Source organism: Astyanax mexicanus, chromosome 1 (assembly GCF_023375975.1).
Source record: "Astyanax mexicanus isolate ESR-SI-001 chromosome 1, AstMex3_surface, whole genome shotgun sequence".
In the NCBI taxonomy this organism is placed as follows: domain Eukaryota; kingdom Metazoa; phylum Chordata; class Actinopteri; order Characiformes; family Acestrorhamphidae; genus Astyanax; species Astyanax mexicanus.
Window position 1 is genome coordinate 99,068,907 of NC_064408.1, and position 23,514 is coordinate 99,092,420.

Here is a 23,514-nt window from a genome sequence, read left to right on the forward strand (position 1 = left end):
TAATCGTGTTGTGGTTTACCTCAATGTCAAAACTGATTCCTTTTAACAGTGACCACGTGTCCTTTGCCCACTGGCATTCCACAAGAAGGTGTTCCACTGTTTCATCCGCGTGACAGGTTGTGACTGGACGTTCCTTTGTGGTCACAAAACAGCTCCATTTTACAACGGCTCTCACCTCCAACCTTCAACACTTCTATTTGCCATCTCCAGCAATGGCTTCTGCAACTTAAGCAATGAAACGCTGCTATGAGTGAATTATTAGGCTTTTTCATTACTGGGATATAATATAATTATCATTGATTGGACTTCTTGTCTTTTAGTATTCAGACAGCATATGTTACTGAAATGAAAGACTGAAAAAAATATTTCTATGGAGTGAGAATATGTAATGCTGCTTGTAATTACACTGAATTGAAAAATCTTACTTATTTATCACGTTTAGCAGCAGATGGTTGTCACAAAAATTTCAGATAACAGTTGCTGCTACATTAAAGAGTGGAAGAAAAAAAATGTGTCTAAGGCCATAAAGAGGGGAACTATATCTTAAAAGAAAAGACTTTCTAAGAGCATGAGTAGAAAAATACTCTCTAAACTCTCTAAAATCATGTGAAACAACCACTGATATAAAACAGAACTTAAATAGAAAGATTCTCTAGGAGCTTGAAAATAAATGGAAATTTCTCTGAGGAATGACCACTAAAAGGAACTCAAAAAAACGTTTGTCTAAGAGCTTGAAACAAAAAAAAAATTGAGAATAACCAAGACTTTAGGGGAATATTTTCTTTATATTTGAGTAAAAACCAAGGAGAAGAATCAAGACCCAAAATGATTGACTCTCTGAGAGCCTGATGAGTTACTGGAAGGAACCAGGAGTAAACAGGAAAGATTTGCATAATAGGATTCAAGATCCAAGAACATCTGACCAACACTCAAAATGAAGCACTCTGTAAAGACAAGGAGTTTCCAAAGTCCAGCCCTGCAGCACAAATACAGTATTATTTTTCCCTCAGCATGACTTTTAAGAATACATTTAAAATTTTGGTTACTTTACAGTGGCAGCAGTACATTACAGTACATTCTGTCTAGAACTGTCCACGCAAACCAAGCGAAGTGACCATCAGAAATCACATCCACATTCAGTGCAGGAGACTCCATATGCATATCCTGCAGATCAGCACAGCATTCTTCAGATTCCATGGGATATGGCAAAAGTTACGGCACACGATAGTAGTAGTGAGTATATACATGTCAGTGCACTGCTAAAATGATAGTAGGTGTTTATTTATGTATTTGTGTAGTATGTTAGTTACAGTGAAGGAAATAATTACTTTTTTTTATCAATCTGTTTATTGAGTTTTAATCAGACATAACAAACATGTATTTAAGAGATTAACAGTTATAACAATATAATGTGACCAGAATCAGAATAAACAAAAATAAAATAAAATAAAGTAAAAAAATAAATAAATAAAATAAAAATAGTAATAAAGTAAAATAGACAAGAGCAAAAAATTATACAAACATTAAGATCAGATTCTGTTACAAAAGTCAGTCAGTTAAACTATTAAAGTAGGAGTGGGGAAGTATAAGGATTTGGGGACCCTAAAAAACATTGTCAATCATTGAGGAAGTGCAAGGGAAGATACATTTTGAAAATAATCAAAAAAGGAGTCCCAAACTTTATGGAATCTCCGTATAGAGCCAGCTCTAGTATGTTTGTATAGTAAGTTTGCCCACTGACAAAGACATGAACAGTTTATAATTTTAAGGGTAGGTTAATTTTAATAGTGAGAGATACAATAAAACAAAAATAAAATCCAGAAAAACACATTGTGTAAATTATATAAATTTATTTGCATTTTGCAGAGAAAATATGTGTTTGATCCCTCTTGCAAACAAAACTTAATACTTGGTAGCAAAACTCTTGTTGGCAAGAACAACAGACATTTTTTGTAGTTTGGAGGTTTGTAGTTAAGGCTGCCGCCTGGCAACTCAGAGCTTTAGCTCCCTCCATACGTTTTCTACGGGATTATGGTCTTCTTTGTTGCTTTGGCTGTATGTTTTGGGTCATTGTCATGCTGGAAGACCCAGCCACAACCCATTTTTAATGTCCTGTTGGAGGGAATGAGTTTGTCACTTAGGATTTTACAATACATGGCTCCATCCATCCTCCCATAAATGTGGAAAAGTAGTGCTCCACCCTTAGCAGAGAATCACACCTAAAACATAATGTTCCTACCCCCATGCTTGACAGTGGGGACGGTGTTCTTTGGGTCAAAGTTAGCATTTCTATTCCTCCAAACACTGCGAGTTGAGTTAATGCCAAAGAGCTCAATTTTTGTTTCATCAAACCACAGCACCTTCTTGTCCCTGACATCTTTAGAAAACTGTTAAGTCTTGCGCATGTCGTAGAGGTTGGAGTTTTTTTATACAGGTGATAATTTATGACAGCTGTCTTTAATGCAGGTAACAAGTTTAGGATTAGGAGTGTCTAACTGGTCTGTAGGATCCAAAACTTTGAATGGTTGCTAGGGGATCAAATACGTATTTCTCTCTGCACAGTTCAAATGAATTTAGATAATTTATACAACGTGATTTTTTGGGGATTTTATTTTTGATATTATGTCTCTCACTGTCAAAATTAACCCACCTTTAAAATGATAGACTGTTCATGTCTTTGTCAGTGGGATCCATTAATTATTTTCTTCACTATATGTAGTTAGTTAGTTAGTTAGTTGATTAGTTAGTTAGTTAGTTAGTTAGTTGATTAGTTAGTTAGTTAGTTAGTTAGTTGATACGTTAGTTAGTTAGTTAGTTAGTTAGTTAGTTAGTTAGTTAGTTAGTTAGTTGATTAGTTAGTTAGTTAGTTAGTTAGTTAGTTAGTTAGTTAGTTAGTTAGTTAGTTAGTTAGTTAGTTGATTAGTTAGTTAGTTAGTTAGTTAGTTAGTTAGTTAGTTGATACGTTAGTTAGTTAGTTAGTTAGTTAGTTAGTTAGTTAGTTAGTTAGTTAGTTAGTTAGTTGATTAGTTAGTTAGTTAGTTAGTTAGTTAGTTAGTTAGTTAGTTAGTTAGTTGATTAGTTGATTAGTTGATTAGCTAGTTAGCTAGTTAGTTAGTTAGTTAGTTAGTTAGTTAGTTAGTTAGTTAGTTAGTTAGTTGATTAGTTAGTTAGTTAGTTAGTTAGTTAGTTAGTTGGTTAGTTAGTTGATTAGTTAGTTAGTTAGTTAGTTAGTTAGTTAGTTAGTTAGTTAGTTAGTTAGTTAGTTAGTTAGTTGATTAGTTGATTAGCTAGTTAGCTAGTTAGTTAGTTAGCTAGTTAGTTAGTTGATTAGTTGATTAGCTAGTTAGCTAGTTAGTTAGTTAGTTAGTTAGTTAGTTAGTTAGTTAGTTAGTTAGTTAGTTAGTTAGTTAGTTAGTTAGTTAGTTGATTAGCTAGCTAGTTAGTTAGCTAGTTAGTTAGTTAGTTAGTTAGTTAGTTAGTTAGTTAGTTAGTTAGTTAGTTAGTTAGTTAGTTAGTTAGTTGATTAGTTAGTTAGTTAGTTAGTTAGTTAGTTAGTTAGTTAGTTAGTTAGTTAGTTAGTTGATTAGCTAGTTAGTTAGTTAGTAATTTACCTCATTTTTTTCTCAGTTCTCAGTTTCTCAGAGTAGCAAAATTCCCCAGAGAACCAATAGGCAGAAATCAGTAGCTAGAAATCTGGCTTGTGAGACTAGTGTTGCTGAGGTGAGATGCTGAGATGTCATGTACACTTATTGAACTCATTGCCGGAGTTCAATTCACAGAATTCAGTGAATCTTTATAGTTAAAATCATTGTTTTTAATAATAAAAAAAAAACATGTATAACCTTTTTTTTAGGTACTTATATAACCTTCTTTTTTCTGTACTCATGATTTGTGAGTCTGAAATCTGCGTGAGTGTGAGATGTAAATGAGGATCCAGTGATGCTGCCTTGAGCCCCCTCTACAATGGGCCCCAGTGCCTGTGCTCCCCATGTGCTCCCGGCAGAGACGCCATTGGAAGCTTTAGTTCTCCTCACAGTACCAGAATAAAATGCAAAAACAGTATAAAATTATGATTCTAACTGATTCTTTATTCAAACAATGTGAAAACGTGTCTCTGCAGGGAATACTCTCCAGGCTTTACTCCCTCCCTCACACATTCATGATAGAGTTAGGAAACAACTGAAGTTTGGGAGAAAGATCATGTCGGATCACTTGTTCCTGTCTGACCTCCTGCACTCTCTGCCCTTCTTTTGAATGTGGGGTTTTATCACTCTGTATTCAGCAGACAGGAAATCTGTTTATACTACGCTCTAGGCCAAAGAGTTCTGTGTACAGTATACTGACATGATACAAGTCATGTGATAGGAAATGGTCATAATGTCATGGGAACCTCCAACTCTGATAATTCATGCTGCCTTGCCATGAGCACATCGGCAAGTTTTGTCTCACTCACAAGATAACAACTCACCATTTGTACAGGTGTATACAAGTGCCATCCGCTGAGTTAGCATTAAAGTATACTTATCTAGTCTATATAGAAAACAATATTTGACATTTGACTTCGTATAATCACGTATGGATTTGCATCTCACCTGATTTTCTTCAATTAACAATATAGACATAAAGCAGATGTTAAATGGTAACTGTTTTTTTTTTTTTTTTTATAATTTTATTTCTAATTTTTCCCATTTTTCTCCCCAATTTACACGGCCAATTACCCAACCCACTCATTAGGACTCCCCCTATCACTAGTGATGCCCCAACACACCAGGGGGGTGAAGACTAGCACATGCTTCCTCCGATACATGTGAAGTCAGCCACCGCTTCTTTTCGAGCTGCTGCTGATGCAGCATTGCCGAGCAGCCAGCGCGCTTGGAGGAAAGCACAGCGGCTCGGCTCCGGTACATCAGCTCACAGACGCCCTGTGCTGCAGACATCACCATAGGAGTGACGTGGGGAAAGAGCGCCATCCACCCACCCAGAGGGAGCAGGGCCAATTTTGCTCCCTCTGACGCCGGCAGCTTGATGGCAAAGCGGGGTTTGAACCTGCGACCTCCTGCTCATAGTGGCAGCGCTTTAGACCGCTGGACCACTTGGCGCCCCTAAATGGTAACTGTTAGTACTGGTTTAATCACATAATCACATATGATAAATCACAAAGTACTGTCATTTATCTGATCTATTTTGTAGGGATGTAAGTAAATATTGATTTATTAAAGTATTGCAATGTTTTACTTTGCAATATTGTTTCAAGTATCAAAAACACAGTGATATCAGTATTGAATTATTATTTCACTTGTAAGGATTGGTGTTAGACAGTGGATCAGTTAGTGTTGTGTTTAAACCCTGTCCACTAGTTAGCAGTGTTGTACTTTCTCTGTAGATTCCACTGTTTCGATTGCATAAAAAGAAAATATTTCTTTTTTCACATTTTATAAGTGATAATTTGTGTTTTATACTTTGTGTTTTCTCAAAATGTAATGATAACAATCACAATATATTGCCTTTGTCAAGTATTGTAATATATTGTAATATATTGAATCACAACTCTAGTATTGTAAAAAGTATCGTGTAACCAATTTCTTGCAATACGCAACTCTACTGTTTTAGACATAAACCTGTTTAGTTTTAAAATCAATGGTTTGTTAAAGTTCTAAAAGAGAACATTTTAATGAAGGAATTGATAATGAATTATTTATTTTCTGTAGCACACTGTCAGTCCTAATAGTGTCAGTCTGCCTGCTCTGGACTCTGAACTACTTAACAAAGACTCCAAGTCCCAGCATGCAATCACACCGGACTTCCCTGACATCGGGGCATTCCTGCTCCCCCAGTTACTGATTGTTTCCACCTGGCCTATCTAGCTCTTCTAAGATGCATTTCCTTTGTTTATTACCTTTGCTACCGACTTGTTTTTGTTTCCGTCTCTCGATTTTTCCTTTGCCCTCTCTGGTGTTTATTCTGTTGCCGATCCATTTTTGTATTTTGGACCATGCTTTTGCCTTTGCACTTTCTATGAACTGTTTTGTCCTGACTACACTTTGGTATGTTGTTTATATTTGCTGCAATACTGTTTCTGACCCTGCCTGTCCCTTACTACCCCTGTAGGCCTACCCCTTTTTTTAATAAATGTGTGTTTTGTATCTGCGAAGTGTTCATGTGACACACACCTGAACTTAAATCCAACCCCCCTCTTGCACACATTCACTCTCTCTCTCTCTCTCTCTCTCTCTCTCTCTCTCTCTCTTTCTCTCTCCCCCATTCTCTCACCTTTAAATATACATTTTTAATAACATGTCTATCTCATTATTTATGCATAAACAAAACTGTGCATGCAGTTGAGCTAACCCGTGAAAGGCAAAGGGACATGGATTGATCTGTTTCTTTGTTTAGAGACTCAATACAAACTGCCAAGAGTGCAATACACTAACACAAAAGCAGAAATGGATATCAATAAGCCCCCAGCTCTGGCAAAGCCCCATTAGGAAGAGATGGACACTCACTATTAGGCCACATGAAGCCGGCGCACTGATATGAACAGCAGAGCATCAATAACACCGCTAATGGTGTGCCAGCAGCGGACGCTTCAGTACATCAGCTTTTCACAAATCACTGATGGAACTTTTAATGTCAGCAGGCAGGATTTCTGTCTATGATAGGTGGGACTTGTTTATCGCTTAAAGGTGGGAGCTGTCTGTCTCTCGCTGTAATCACTGAGTGAAGAATCGGAAGGTGAAGGTATTTAATGGAACTCCTGCAGAGCTGGACCAGAATTATAGTTACCTGTGGGCTGGGTATGGGATATGTGCTGTGTTGGTGTCTGGGGTACATCATACTACACTAAATGTATTTTCTGAATATTAGGGAATGACTATGTTAGTAGCCTGACCATATTTTTTTATTAGTCGATTAGTCACAATTATTTTTATCATGCCCGCTGTTTGTGTTTGTTTTTTATTGGTGATGCTCCCAAACCAATTGCTGTTTTACTGCATCTTGACTGTTAAACTTCTAGGACCTTTGGAAATGCTCATCAGAAAAGGGTCTGGCTGCAAGATCTCTCGTTCTGAAGACCTACAGTAAATCACAGGATGATAAAACAATACTTCCACTTGTTCTAAACCCGCTGTATCTTATACAAGACCACATATCTTCTGTGTTATACAATAGCAATAAAATGACTGGTGCTAAATAAACAATAGCTGAGTTAATCTGGATTATAACTCCAGGAGTGAATTTATGAAGGCTTTTAAAGGCTATTCACATAATAACAATAATAATGCATAAGAAGAGGAAATGTGTAAATTCCTCTTATTATGCACAACAAAACAGTCCTAATTAATTTACACAGGATCATTTTTCAACCTCTCTAAACCCCTTTAGGAATTATATAAATCCATGCAGTCTGAAACATTAATAACTTCAGTCTGAATGAGCAGGGTTAACTGCTGCAGGCTGCACTGGTGTATCTATGTAAACAGGCTGTTTTTGTGCGACATCATGAAAGCAAGTCATTAAAAACAGGCTACATATCCTCACTGTCACTGTGAATAATTTTAGTTTACTACATAATTTGAATAGACAAACGATCCTGTACACTGTGTCAAAATTTTTTAATAAAAGGACCAATAGAAATGATCCAAAATGACCTGTAATAAACTCTTTTTACATAGACTTCCACTTAGGCCTGTCACGATAAGATTTTTTTATGGACGATATACTGTCCCAGAAATTATTGCGATACACAATATTTGTGTCATTTTAAGACTACTAAATGCCACTGACATAATGATAACAGAATAGCTTAAAAAAAGCAAATTTACACTTTTTAAAGACAGCAAAAATTTAAATAATCATTTATTAGAATTAGTTTGGGAACTATATACTTGTTTCTTCACTTACTTTAGTCCACATTGAGTGTATGGAGTCACAGTTATTGAAACATGACTAAAATACTGTTCACTGTTATATGTGTGAACAAACATACTAATAAATACAATAGACGATATCATGATTATCAAAAATTATTGAGGTCATGTTCATTTATTGTACGATAAATCGATATTGCAATTACTGTGACAGGCCTACTTCCTCTGAAAGTTAAAAAGGCATCATCTCTCTCCTGTAAAGTTCCTGTTTTGGAGATACGTTTTTTTTTTATTGGACAGCAACAAAATGCTGTCTAATTAAACAGCATTTTAATGTTTCAGACTGCATGGATTTAATTTTATTCCTAAAGGGGTTTAGAGAGGTTGGAAAATTGTGCATAATAAGAGGAATTTACACATTTCCTCTTCTTATACATTATTATTATTATGTGAATAGCCTTCAAAAGCCTTTATGAATTAAATCCTGGAGTTATGATCCAGATTAACTCAGCTATTGTTTATTTAGCACCAGTAATGTTACTGCTAATGTATAAACAGAAGACATGTGCTCTTGTATTTGATACAGTGGGTTGAGAACAAGTGGAAGTATTATTTTACCACCCTGTGATTTACTGTAGGTCTTCAGAAAGAGAGACCTTGCAGCCAGACTCTTTCTGATGGGCATTTCCAAAGGCAACACCAAATCAGATAGAGCACATATAATAAATATAATAAAAAACGGTTTGTGAATGAAATGGCAGCACCGCCAGCTGAGCTGAATATTTAATAGGCTAATATAGTGCAGCTATAAAAGAAATAAGCAGTGGAATTTGCGCTGCTAATGTCCCGTATTATCAGTGCGAGCTAAATGATATATCGCTAATGCCATTGCTAAGTTAATGTGTTTGAAAGGGAAGCATTTTCACGAGTGCAAAAGTCATCATTCCGTTTCCCGCCTGTCTAGCAGTTGCACGGAATGAAACGTAGCCATCGATCGAGGTGCGGCTGAATGAAGTGAGTGCAAATTAACCAAGAATGTCTCGTCACGTCTCCCATTCCGAGCCGCGTGTGTGAAATTGCATTTTGTTTCTGAGGACTTCGGTACGAGTCCCTCGGGGTGAGGCGGAGTGTTGTGGCTTAGATGTACGCGTGTTATTTCCCTGGGCTGTGGACTCAGGGGTCTCTAACCTGGGTCAGGCTGTACTGTCATGATACATAATGAAACATAATGGAGTCTTGAATATGACTGTAATTTACTGTTCAGTGTTCAGTGGACAAAGATTCGGAGCTGCAGCTTTGAACGCTATTGTGATGCTGCCCTTCTGCTTTAGAGAACACTTCTTAGAAGAACAATCAATGTACAGTGGATATATGGGCAAATGTATTAGGACACCTGCTTACTTATTTATTGTTTCTTATAAAATCAAGGTTATTAAAAATTAAAAAGGCTTTATACTTGATTTTAAAGCATTTGCTGTAAGTATCTGTAAGCATGGCTTCCAGTGATAAAAGCATTAGTTTAGTGAGGTTAGGATGTTGGATGATCACCACCTCACCTTATCCCCAGCCCCCCCCCAAAAAAACAAAGCTCACTTCACACTCAAAACACACTTTCCAATCGCTGGTTCGAATCCTGTTCATATAGCTTGCCATTGGTTGCTGGAGCCCTGAGAGAGCACAATTGGCTTTGTTCTCTCTGGGTGGGTAGATGGTGCTCTACCCACACATCATTTCAAAAAGTGATGTCGTTCAGCACGAGTCGTCTGTGAGCTGATGTATCAGAACCGAGTCGCTGCGCTTTACTCCGAGTGCGCTGTGATGATACTCAGCCATGCTGCATCAGCAGAAGTTTAAAAAGAGACATCGATTGACTTCACATGTATTGGAGGAGGCATGTGCTAGTCTTCACCCTCCTGGTGTGTTGGGGTCATCACTAGTGATGGGGGGAGTCCTAATGAGTGGGTTGGGTAATTTGCCTTGTAAATTTGGGAAGAAAATGGGATAAAAATTGGATAAGAAAACAAAAATAATATATATTAAAAAAACACATTTGAAAAAGAAAAATAAACATGCACCTCTGTGTTTAACAGTGCTTATTAATCATCCACCATCTAAATGTCTATAATTGTGCAACTTTGTTGAAGTGGACACAACTTGCAATTGCTTGCAAAATTGCAAAATCTGTTGGGTAAGTCTTTAGCATTAGATCTAACCTAAAACCTAAAATTCTCTGATTTTGCTATTTATAGGTATATGTTTGAGTAAAATGAAAATTGTTGGTTTATTCTATAAACTATGGACAACATTTCTCCCAAATTCCAAATAAAAATATTGTCATTTAAAGTATTTATTTGCAGAAAATGAGAAATGGCTGAAATAACAAAAAGAGGCAGAGCCTTCAGACTCAGATAATTCAAAGAAAACAAGTTCATATTTCTAAAGTTTTAAGAGTTCAGAAATCAATATTTGGTGGAGTAACCCTGGTTTTTAATCACAGTTTTCATGCATCTTGGTATGCTCTCCTCCACCAGTCTTAGACACTACTTTTGGATAACTTTATTGAACTCCTGGTGCAAAAATTCAAGTAGTTCATCTTGGTTTTATGGCTTGTGATCATCCATCTTCCTCTTGATTATATTCCAGAGGTTTTAAATTTAGTACAATCAAAGAAACTCATTATCTTATGTGGTCTCATATTTTTTTCCAGAGCTATATGTATGTGTGTATATGTGTACAGTAACAATTTACTGGACATTAAGTTATGCAAACAATGCCTTTTGACTCCTTCTCTTCTTTGGATGGTCATAATTCCTTCTTATAAATAGTCAAATGACTCCTGATGTCATCATTCTCTCCCTCTGAGGATTAAAGTGATAAAATATGTATATGTGCGTCGGAGGAAGGGAACTCAGAGTGGGTCATTCTGAACGATAAAGGAGTAAATGATATGCAGATTAGTGTGTGTCAGCGCAGGATCGGAGGAAGAAGGGTGTCCCATGGGTTTACCCACACCTGTGTGACGAGCCTTCAGTTAACACACTGATTACTGACTCACTCACACCCTACTCTCTGTCTCTTTTACTCTGTCTATCTTTCTCTCTGTATGTCTCGCTCACTCTATCTATCTCTCTGTCTGTTTCCTCCTCTGTCTTTCCTGTTTCTTTTTACCTACTTTATATTATTAAGCTGTGCTGTATTGGTATGAATGTATTAATATCACATGTTGTGAGATTAAAGCAAGCATAAAAATGAATAAGAGAAAATAAATGTCTCATTATCTTTCTTTCTTCCTTTTTCCTTTCTTTCTCTCTCTCTCAGAAACGTGAGCTCGGCGGGGGAGGAGGCGAGGAGGCGGATGAGAGAGTGTGAGGGGCTGACTGACGCTCTACTTTTTGTCATCCAGACTGCACTGGGGAGCAGTGAGATTGATAGCAAGGTTTGGCTTAATCTCTTCTTTTTTTCTCTCTGTCATTCCCTCCTTCTGTTCCTCCCATTCTTTCTCTCTATCTAAGTAGCTATCTAGCTATCTGGCTATATCTATTTCTCTTTCCTAGCTGAGTTCAAGATCTATCTATCTATCTATCTATATATATATATAAGTCCGCAGACTTTTGGACATGTTGTGCAGGTGCCAAGCTAATGGGTTGTTTATGCTCTGAGACAACAATTTGAACAACAATAAGAACAGTAATCAAAGTAATAACAATGCCCGTAATTATAATCAGGATTGATAAAGTAATAACAAAGCTAATGAGATATATTTATTACATACATATTGTTTTCTCTCTCTCTCTCTCTCTCTCTCTCTCTCTCTCTTTGTCTCTCTCTCTTTGTCTCTCTTTATCTCCCTTTATCTCTCGTGCCTTTTATGCTTACTCTCTCTCTCTCTCACTCCTTTCTCTCTTCCTCATTCACTCCTTCTGTTCACTCCAGTTGATCTCTTGCACTCTTTCTCTCTCTCTCTCCATCATTCTACTCACTCTTAAGCCCTCTCTTCCTTTTCTCTATCTGTTTTTCTCTTCATCACTGTCACTCACGAATAATAAAAACGATAATGACTAAATTCATAAGGACAATCTCTTGATGATAAGTATAGTTATGGTAATTAGTTATAATCTAATTATCATAATAAATTACATCAATCAATGAAGAAAACATAATTTGGAAGGTGAAATAAATGAAACATTGACCCATGTTTAATAAGTAATTAAAGAAATCAATAATACATAGCTATTTAAATGTACATTTTTCTGTATAATTAGGTTTTTTATAGGGGTGTTTTTTTTATAGGGTCATTGTTTGATGGAGGTGGAGTTTGATATGGGATCATGTTGTACAGGTGTAGGTTTTTACCAAAAGCCTTATAGCCATGTGGTCATCTTTGTACTGCTATTGGGCACTTTCCATTTCCAGTAACACCAGTAAAACCAGGCTCTGATCTCTATGAATGAGAATAAACCAAAAAAGAATTAAAACTGATGGTCAACTTACTGATAGTCACAGATGAAACCTGATAAAAAATCTCATTAATTGATTGTAGCACTTGTTAATGCTAATGCACCAGACTATCATAACAAGGGAAGATAGAGGGCAGTATTGTGGACCCTCCTTACTTTGCTGGAAATCCAACAAGATGATTGACGTTTAATGTTGTTGAAGGGGGCGGGACTTGATCTGTAAACAGATGCCATGTTGAGCATTAGGAGAACGAGTGGGCTGATCTTCTCACTGTCATCCATATTGTTACATAATAAAGATACGATATAGAAATTTGAAAGTACACAATTAAGATTTGGATAGATACATTTTTTGGTAATTTCTGGTTGAATATTTGGTAGTTTTGGAGGAAGTGCTGTTTGGCCACAATACCCTTAGTTTTCGTGTTTGTCAATTTATTTATTTCAAAGTACTGTTTCCACTCGGGCAGTTTTACAGCGGGCGGCAACTCGCGGCACCTCACGGTCCGTGACGTTACTTCGGTTTACAGTACTCATGCTAGCTGCTAAATAACGACAGAAAACAATGAGAAAGCTGCAGAATTCTGTATGGAATTAGAATATGAACACAATTCTCTCTCTCAATCACACACATATCCTCTCACTCACACACACTCTAAAAGAAGTGTATTTCAGACAGCAGTGTTCACTTTCTGATGTTCTGATATATGTGAGGTACAGTATAGTTAGTTCTGCACTGATATGGTGAAATGGTGTGAAAAGCTATATATGTATCTAGTGTTGGGAGTTGATACATTTGGTGAAAATAACTGAAACCTGTAGAGTTTTTTGGGTTTCTGAGTTTGTTTATGTTTTTCTCAGATTGATCTCTCTGGTGTAATGTGTGTTTCATGTTAATATGTGTCGTATTGTCTATTTTAAGCAGCAGTATAGTATATATAGTTTGCTCTTAAGGCTGCTACACTGAAAAAAATTGGAGTATGATTTACTTAAAAAAGTTAGGAAACCTTTTACACGTAAAAACAGCAAGTACATTTCAGAGCATATATTCAAGTAATATTCACTCATAATTCTAAGTGTATTTAACTACAAATTTTTCAGTAAAGGTTACTTTGCAACAATTCAATATTCAGTTAGATTTTACTCAGTGTATCTTAGGAGATTTTACTACAACAATGCAGCGCCTCATTCTCCCATGCCTTTTATGGTTTACGAAATAGTACTTAATAGGACTGAGTTAAAACAACTTAAGTGTTCAATTTGTCCTTTTTAAAAATGATCTGTTTAGTCAAATAATTTATTTATTCACATAACTTCATTTTAAGTTAACCATAGGTATTCTCAACATATTTAGTATATTATTATTTAACTGCCAATACTGACAGTATAATACTGGAGCAATACAGGAGTAAACTCAGTAAAGAGTGAACTCTGTAGCTCAAAGCCAGCATACTGTGATCACTAGGAACACAGAATAAAGTTAATGTGCTCTTACAGCTCTACAACACTGAGGCCTGGCAATCAACATGTATATTATAATTACTGCACGCCCAGGATAAGGTAGCTTTGGCCAACAGAACACAAAGATGGTTAGTAAGGGAGAGGCCACACCCAATATGCAAATATATGGTTTTCAGTTTTGCTTCTCACAAAAAGAAAGAATTACAAAAACGTTGTACATTTTACTTTGCATTTAGACTGACATTTACAAATGTATTTGACTACAAACAATTACAAAGAAACACCCATTAGTGCATATAATTATATATGAAATTCTTAAGTAACTAGACTGTACTAGATTATTCTTGTAGATAGTACTTAAATACACTTAATTAAATTTACAAAGTCAAAAAATCATTTTTTACAGTGTAGCTTTTGGACTATTACAGTTTTTGTAGACAGTTGGTTGTTTCACAGTAACTGAGTTTTTTTTTTTTTACACCTTTTTAAATCCTGCACCTCACAAATAACCAAAAGTATGTTAAAAGCTAACACTATTACTAGAATGAATAAAAACTAACTCAAACTAAACTATAAAACACTAATAAATAAAAATACAAACTAGCAAGGCTACTCTAAAAACTAATTAAAACTAACTGAATTGGAGGAGAAAAAAATCAAAACTACTATAACCTTGGTGTGGACATTACCATGAAGCCTTATATGACGACTGTTTCATTTGGGTGACCAATAGTCTACTCTGCTATGAAGGACTCCTCAGATGACTGTTCTACTGAGGACCTGCCCTACATTGACTGCAGCCTTGGCTTTAGAACCTCCTTGTCTGTTTCTCATTTTATCTCACTCTCTCTGTCTCTCTCCGCTCTCTCTTCCTTGCCTTCCTTCCTCTGTCTTTCTCTTCCCCTCTCCTTCCTCTTCTTTATCCTCATGGAGCTGGGAAAACAGCTTGTTTGTGTGTGTATGTGTGTGTGTGTGTGAGATGCACCATAACAAATAAACAGTTTTGTGGTTGGCTGCTCTCTCAAGGTTGCCGGGCCTCTATCGCCTAAATGACGTTCTTTAATCATGATTTAACTGCTATCCTCCTCGGCCGGCTCAGCGCAGTAATGGCAGGGCCGGGGATGCGTTCATAGTAATGAGAATTGAGTGGCGGGTCGGTGTTGATGCTACAGACGTGGCCCCGGCTCCCTGCCTCTGGTCATTTCAGAACTCCAGCTCATTACAGCCTCACACTGCCCCCTCTATCTCATCTTTACTGCGGCCAGAGCAGTGTCATGATTCTTCACTCTGGCACCAAACCCAGCACACTGTTTACCAAGGGCCCAGCCGAGCCCAATGGTCCCAGGAAGACAGAGCACTGTGCCAGCAGAAAGTGAAGGGAAGGGCTTGGGGTTTGGAGGAGGTGCCAGTTTTCTGTTTTTTTTTTTTTTTATCTCATATTAAGACAATAACAAAACACCACTGGTGCCTTTGGTTGGCGTCCAATTGGAATACACTGTATGTCAATAAGCTGTTCTTCTGTTCTTCCAGTTTTCAAGGATATTTATAGTGCAGAAGCTACTAGATGTTGGAACAGGGCAGGTTTGAGTGCATTCAGCCACAAGAGCATTAGGGAGAATATTGGATGACAACAAACACCACTCCATCCTGAAAAAAAAACATAACACTCCATCCTGAAGCTACTGGAGCACACCAAAGTATCCAGTTTTATAGCCAGAGCTTCTGTAGCCAAATGTTCAGAAGTATCCAGGCAGCCATTGTTGATACCAGAGCAATCAGAGTTGTTGTATTTCTCTATTGAAAAGCATTACAGATAAAACTGCTAGGATATTGGGGAGCAGATATACATGACTCATACCTCTTTTCCACCAAAAAAGTGCTGGTGCTCCTGCAAACCTGTGAATCTTTTAAGAACCGGCCCGTGTTTCCACTGCTTTCTTGTCTGATCTCTTGAAATGCTTTAAAATCTTTAAAATGACTTACATAGATACCTTTTCTCATGATTAGATACACCTGGCTATGAAGTTGAAGGCTCAATGAGGTTACCAAACCAAGTGTGTGCAGTAAGTCAGTAAAAAGTAGTTAGGAGTATTCAAATCAATAAAATGATAAGGGTGCCCATACTTTTGCACCGGTCAAATTTTGGATTAATGCATATTGCACATTTTCTGTTAGTACAATAAACCTCATTTCAATCCTGAAATATTACTGTGTCCATCAGTTATTAGATATATCAAACTGAAATGGCTGTTGCCAACACCCAAATATTTAGAACTAAAAATGATTAAGATTAATAGGGGTGCCCAAACTTTTTCATATGACTGTAAGGGTCTTTTTTCATTGAATTGCATTGAAAGCTAAGATGCTTTTTTTTCCTTCTCCTGTACAGTTGCCTTTTTTTAGAGATATGAATTTGACAGCAAAAATATGGATTATTTAATCCACTTCTGTAAGTCATACTTACTCTTACTCTTTGTGGTAAAGCTTTCGCACACTGGGCATCGAACCACATAGCACAGCGTGCATCACACAACAGAGTGCAAAGAATTCCTCACAGTGAGATCACCTATAAACATCAAGGTCAAGACCATACACTCCACTTGTACACTTGTATGCAGTTTATTTTGTGGATGAAAGCATTTAACATCGATTAGAGAAGTGTTGTTTGTTATCAGTGAAATAGAGCTGCATTTCAGCTGTGAGGTATGAGATGAAAAAATACTTAGTAACTAGGTAACAAACTATGAAAATTTGGAGAGCATAGTGGGTGATAATGATTGTGATTGTGAGGGTGTCTGGTTAGTCATATTTAATTAAGGAGGCCCCATATGCAAAATAATAGTTGTCCCTAGTATTTCTAATAATTGGGTGTGCAGTTGTGTACAACATACAGTTGTACACGAACAACATGTATACTGGATCCACATTACCATATCACACTTAAAAAATTGTATTAAAATGTGATGTTTATAGCTACATACCTATCAAGATAGCTGAAGCTACTCTATAGCTATTTAATACACAGTGTTCTTCAGTAATCTCAGCAAAACATGAGTAGTATTAGCTCATATATGTTCATAAAAACCAAAAATGTCCATGTGAACAGAGAAGTGATTTATTATCAGTAGTCATATCTAGCCATATTTAATTCAAGAGGCCCCACATGCATATCCCACAGGGCAGGGCAGTGTTCTTTAGCTTTCGTGGAACATGGCAAAAGTCATGGGACACTATAATAGTTGTCTCTAGTTCTCTATTTCTAGTAATGTGGTGTGAGTTAAATAAGTTTTAACTTTAAAATAGTGCACATTTCACACAAAGTCATCTACAGTTTAAAACTGCCTTAATGGTGCAACAAAATAAACACAGACTTCAATAATACATATAAAACGAAATTTATATTCAGATATTTTATGATTCATACAAAAACATGTCACTGTCAAAAAGTGCATATATACCGTTTAATACGTAAGCGGTTATTTTTAAAGTAACAGCAAGTCCACTGCTGGCCTTTTGTCGAGCGAACAGTCAGCCTAATCAGTCAGGCGTTTGCCTGGAGCTCTGACGGCCAGTGCGTGGGCCGTTTTAGGGCCGTCCCGCAGAGTTCTAATTGCTGCAAGCTTGCTCCCTGCAGCTTCCAGCAAATCAGCTCTCTTAATGTGCAGCCAGCCACCGAGCTGTCAGCACAGCACCTGTTGAATAGCTTTCTTCAAATCTGCCGTCTAAATGTTGCAGGCCACTGGTCTGGGGACCTGGAGCTCGCGTTAGAAACTTCACAGCAAGCCCACAGTCATTGATCAGGCGCTAGCAGGACATGTGCCTTCAGCTTTGAAACATCTGGCACTGAAAAAGTGAGAAATTATCTGAAGAAGGCTTGTAGTGAAGGAGGCCTCTTCACTGAGACGGTTAGAAGTTTCATTAGTAATCCCAACCAAATGCTCTATTGTTCTATGTTGTGCATTTTCATACATGAGAGACAAGATTGTTTCAGTTTAAAATACTACTTAAAATTGAGTTACACATAGAGAACTTTGCATACGTTTTACCAGTAAACTTCTTACTATATTATTCATTGCTCAACCAATCAGCTGCTTCCAGAGACTGTAAAAAAAGATGGACGCTGTGTCGGCGTTCCCATTCATTCAATGAAAATGAAGCCAAAATCTTCTGCCATGTTGGCGATCCTGATCCCTGAGTCTGCGCAGTAGAGACCAGAGGAGGGAGAAAGACTGTGGAGAGACAGCCTACTTATTTAAATAACCCCGCCCCTGAGGGCTGCCTCGAGGTCACAGGCTGCGGAGCAGAGCTGACGGTCTGTTATTGGTCCCGCCCATAACCAGCCCTTTTACAATAACCACACCTTTTTGTATAGAGCTGAATAACGTTTTAAAAAACGAATTCTGTGGGGATATAAAAATTTAACAATATAAGCAGAGGTTACACTAGCTGTTGCATTTAAATAATGGAGGTAGAATTACAGTATATTAGAAAAAACCTAATTGAAAGTTGTCAGTTTTGCCATTGAAACCTATGGGGATGGGTGGGGTTACACAGCTTTCTGAAACCGAACAGCAGGGGGCGCCCGACCTGTGGTGGCTTCACTTTTGAGAGACGATGCTCTGTCCAGCTATATACAGTGTATGGCAGCTTCTATCTGCCATAACCTGCCCTCTCTCATTTGCTCTTGCAGATTTGTTTGAAGTTAAAGTTTTTTAAAGTTCATAGTTTTCCTGACATTACAAACCCAAATAATTTAACACAAATGGTTTTCATAGTTTTAATACATCAAAGAACATTTAAAAAAAAAACTTCAATATTTTACACATTGCACCCTGGAACTAAGAATAAAGTAAGGGTGGACCCGGGTCAGAGCAGAATTAAAGTGAATGTAATATTTGGAATTTAAAGTAATATCCAGATAAATTGCTATTGAGTTTATTTTGTAAGACTCCTTCATGAGCTCAGTGTTTGCTCTGGCTCTAATATTGTTGGCCAGAGTCGTTTCTTTTCTCCACTCCCCTTCACGCTGTTGTGAACGCAAGGTCAGCCATGCCTGGAACAGCGAACGCCCGTTGTAAGTCAATATGTTTCATTACATCTGAAATGCCAACGCATAATTCGGAAAGCGTTTCTTTGATTACAGTCATTATTTTTGTTTGCGGAGAGGATAGTCCTCCGCTCTGCGCAGCGGCAGAAACAAGGAGCTGCAGCAAGTCACTCATTTTTCATTGTAATTTCCCTGCATTTATTCTCTCTTCTCCTCTGGCAGGCATTTCTCTTCCTCCGCTGTTGTGTCTCCTTTTAATACCTTGTTAAATGGAGTGGATCTGGCTTGTCGTATTTCTCTCATCGAACAGATTTTCTTTTAATCTCGTTTAAATGGGGGACCATGGCACAGATATAATTAAGCACTTTTGGATGCGTAATAGTACCCGTCCAGCCCTTTCTGTCACTCTCAGCCGACAGCAGAGGAGAGAGAGGGAGAGAGGGAGTAAAGAGAGAGTTGGAGATAGAGAAAGAGAGAGAGAGAGTAAGTGCTGTACTATTACACAGGACGTAACCTTGTCTTGTTTGATTGTCAGTGTTTTCTGTAAAAGCTGCTTTTGTTTCTTGATGCGTTTGATTGTTACTTGGCTCACTGGCAGCAATGCATTAAACCACAGCAGGCCTTTGGGTGTGTGTGTGTGTGTGTGTGTGAATAGCTCTGACCTCCAATCTCTACAGAATCAAGATAAACAGGATGAGTAGAGTGCTTCACTTTAGCAGCCTTAACTCACTGTTGCAACATCTAACCATTATTTCTCTCTTCCCTCTCTCTCTCTCTCTCTCTCTCTCTCTCTACTGAAACTCAACTTAACCCTTTAACAGTCACACTGAGAATACAGTGGTAACAACATGTTTATTAGTGAATTGGTGTTTCTGGCTCCACATTTAGCAGATCAAATTTTTAACATTTTATTTTCCCTTTTTAAAAGCAGATACTTCATACTACTCAGATAATCAACTTGCTGGTTCTCTTCTCCAGTTTAGGGTAATACTAGGCTTGAACTAAAGATAAAATGGAAATAGAATATAATCAAGTTCAGTGTAATAAAGAATATGGAGAAATATCCCTTCGATTATGTACATATTACAGTAAAATATGATGTATAATATGAAAATATGATTATATCATCTAGATAGTCATAGCTACTGTATAGCTGTTGAATACACAGTGTTCTTCAGTAATCTCAGTAAAACGGAGTAGTATTAGCTCATATACAGCTCTGGAAAAAAATAAAAGATCACTTAAAAATGATGGGTTTCTTTGATTTTACCAAATTTAAAACCTCTGGAATATAATCAATAGGAAGATGGATGATCACAAGCCATCAAACCAAGCTGAAGTGCTTGAATTTTTGTACCAGGAGTGGCATAAAGTTATCCAAAAGCAGTGTGTAAGACTGAGGAGAACATGCCAAGGTGCATGAAAAGTTGTTTCACCAAATATTGATTTCTGAATTCTTAAAACTTTATGAATATAAACTGCTTTTTTTGTTATTTCAGCAAATGAATGCTCTAAATGACAATATTTTTTTTTTTTTTAATTTTGGAAAAATATTGTCTAAATGAACAATGTTCATTTTACTCAAACATATACCTATAAATAGCCAAATTAGAGAAACTGATTCAGAAACTGAAGTGGTTTCTTAATTTTTTCAGAGTTGTATATATTCATAAATCCAAAAATGAAGCTTAGAAGATATACAAGCCAACCTGAAGGTAAAATCATATACAGTTCAGTTTATCAAGGAAATTGCAGTATGATCGTGTGCAGTGTTTGTGCTGAGCTAACATTAGTGTCCAGTTCTGTTTATCTTAATTGGGCAGCTCATCTAAATGTCCACATGTTTTTTGGGGAAACATATAGATACATTTTATCACCACATTTCTGCTGTATATAATATATATATAATATAATCAGTTATATGTAATTAGAGGGTGTAGAACACAAAGTTTGTCCTTTCTTTTTTCTTGCGTCAACTTTCTGTGTTGTCTCTCTGAAAAGTTTCATTACATCACCTTTTGTTTGTTTCCTAATTTTCAGACATTCTATACTAATAATTGTTTGTAATCACTATTGCACACTTTATTCAGTGGGATCCAGCCAAATATGGATTTTGAGTAAATAAACCATTAAAAATAAAGAAGCAAGATCTTAATAGACATGCTTAAAGTTTTTCATTCTTTTTTTAAAGTTAGAAATAAAACAACACACACCTGTATCCATCTTCTCATCTACCAGAGATTCATAACTGCCTGTTTACAGCAAATCTAAGTATAAGCCAAGCAAGACTGTTTTGAATAAGGTGCTATACAGAGCAGCCAATCAAAACAGAGCTCATTTATGAAGCACAACACCTAAAAACACCTGTTTAATATAATTGGATTAAGAGAGGTTGGAAACGGTCTAAACAAATTTTATTTTTTCGCTCTTTTTAATATAATAACCTTCTGGCTTCATACCAGTTGTTTTTTTTTTGGCTTTTTCAACAGTTTAGTTCTGCCAACACTTAATTTATAAGGAACATTTCCAACTGCTTTTTAAATAAACCATAGTCCATGTATAACAGAATGAATCAGAGCTTGTTAGTCACTGTCAAGTAAAAAAAACTTATTTATTTTAGTAATTTTAGTAAATTTTGTAATTTTAGTAAATTTAGAGAATCTTTAGTAAATTTAGAGAATCTTTAATGAGCCATTCATCATTCCAGATTCAAATTATGCCAAAAAAATGGAAAAACAGGGCTGGAGATACCAGTTTTTTGTGACAGTGCCAATAGGTTTGTTAATTAAAGGCACAGTATCATCAACAGATACAGCTCTGGAAAAAAGTAAGAGACCACTTAAGTTTCTCAATCAGTTTCTCTGTTTTTGCTATTTATAGGTATATATTTGAGTAAAATTAACATTGTTGTTTTGTTCTATAAACTACAGACAACATTTCTCCCAAATTCCAAATAAAAATATTGTCTTTTAGAGCATTTATTTGCAGAAAATGAGAAATGGCTGAAATAACAAAAAAGATGCAGAGCTTTCAGACCTCAAATAATGTAAAGAAAACAAGTTCAAATTCATGAAGTTTTAAGACTTTAGAAAAATATCCAATCAATATTTGGTAGAATAACCCTGCTTTTTAATCACAGTTTTCATGCATCTTGGCATGTTCTCCTCCACCAGTCTTACACACTGCTTTTGGATAACTTTATGCTTTTACTCCTGGTGCAAAAATTCAAGCAGTTCAGTTTGGTTTTATGGCTTGTGATCATCCATCTTCCTCTTCATTATATTCCAGACGTTTTCAATTTGGTAAAAACAAAGGAACTCATCATTTTAAAGTGGTCTCTTATTTTTTTCCAGAGCTGTTTGTAAGAATAAGTTGGATCACAAATAGTTGTGTATAAGTGAAAACTGTTAGAATTGGAGTAAAAGTAATAGGTCTCAAACATTTCGACCCAATGCCAAGCAGCCCAGAGCTACAGTTTTCAGTAAAGTTTGTGAACACAATACACAGTAAATTACAATACTGTTCTAATGTCTGTTCTCAAAACTCCTAAAATGATTTATTTAGGTTTATTGAGTGTGTCAGGTTTAACAGCTAGAGTTAGAGTTGGAGCAAAACTGCACCTGAAGAACAGCATGAAAGCTCAAATATTAGCACACACAGTGTCAGCATAGCTAAGTGTCCAACCTATGAAGAGTACCAGGTACACATGAATTTCAATAAAAGAGAATACATAAAATCCTTCATGCTTCAGGCTCCCGAATTTGATTTCCTGTGTTTTTCTGGAATTTTTGGCGTACAGCATAGAGCGCTACAGGCAGATAAGTATGCCACATTTGGAAACCACTGTCTTACATCATGTCTCTCTCTCTCTCTCTCTCTCTCTCTCTCCTCAGACCATAGAAAACTGTGTGTGTATCTTGCGGAACCTTTCGTACCGGCTCGCAGCAGAAACTTCTCAGGGACAGCAGATGGGCACCGATGAGTTAGACGGCCTGCTGTGCAGCGATGCCAATGGCAAAGATGGAGAGAGTTCGGGCTGCTGGGGGAAGAAGAAGAAGAAAAAGAAGTCGCAGGATCAGGTGAGGCCGACTTTTTAGAAGCTTAAAGGCAAGTATTGTCATTATCAGCGCACTGCGCTCCCACGGAGCAATCGCTTCACGCCGAGATGAGAGAGAGCAAGGAGGAGACCGGCTGATATAGCGCCTTAATAGCCGGCAATTATGGGCGAAGTTGACCAGTCTGTATGAGTGAGAAAATGGACAGTTGCATGATGTGAACGGCTTATTTGTCCCTTTTCAGCAGTTTATGTGAATGTTTAGCATTTAGTGAAAAAGGCTGTTAAACTCAAACAACTTTAGATGGAAGTTTTTCAGATTTATTTGTTGTTTGTCTGTTTGCTGAATTATTTAGCCAGGAATAGGGCTGCAAGATATTAGAAAAAATATATATTGCAAATGTTCCTTTTCCAACAGTATATATTGCAATATTAAACAATGCAACAATGCAATGACATCACCAGCCCCGCCCCCACCCACCTGCTGTCTTGTGTCAGCACTAAGCACTCAAAACCTGAGGAAAACAGCAAAACAACAGTAATCGGCCCTTTAATCAGGCATTTTAATGGCTCTTTAAAGGGTAAATAAAAGTGTTTTCTGGGATTAAAAGCGTGAATTCAGCTGTA

At 36.9% G+C, this 23,514-nt stretch overlaps 1 protein-coding gene across 2 annotated transcripts in view; it reads left to right on the top strand.

Moving 5' to 3' along the window:
- The window catches only part of ctnnd2a (catenin (cadherin-associated protein), delta 2a), a 628,772-nt gene that overhangs the window by 502,001 nt on the left and 103,257 nt on the right, over nucleotides 1–23,514 (top strand). For both annotated transcript variants that reach the window (XM_007252283.4, XM_022681995.2), the window contains 2 exons: nucleotides 11,187–11,304; nucleotides 22,727–22,912. In XM_007252283.4, the coding sequence (XP_007252345.3) occupies nucleotides 11,187–11,304; nucleotides 22,727–22,912 (304 nt within the window). The remainder of the gene's footprint in view (nucleotides 1–11,186; nucleotides 11,305–22,726; nucleotides 22,913–23,514) is intronic.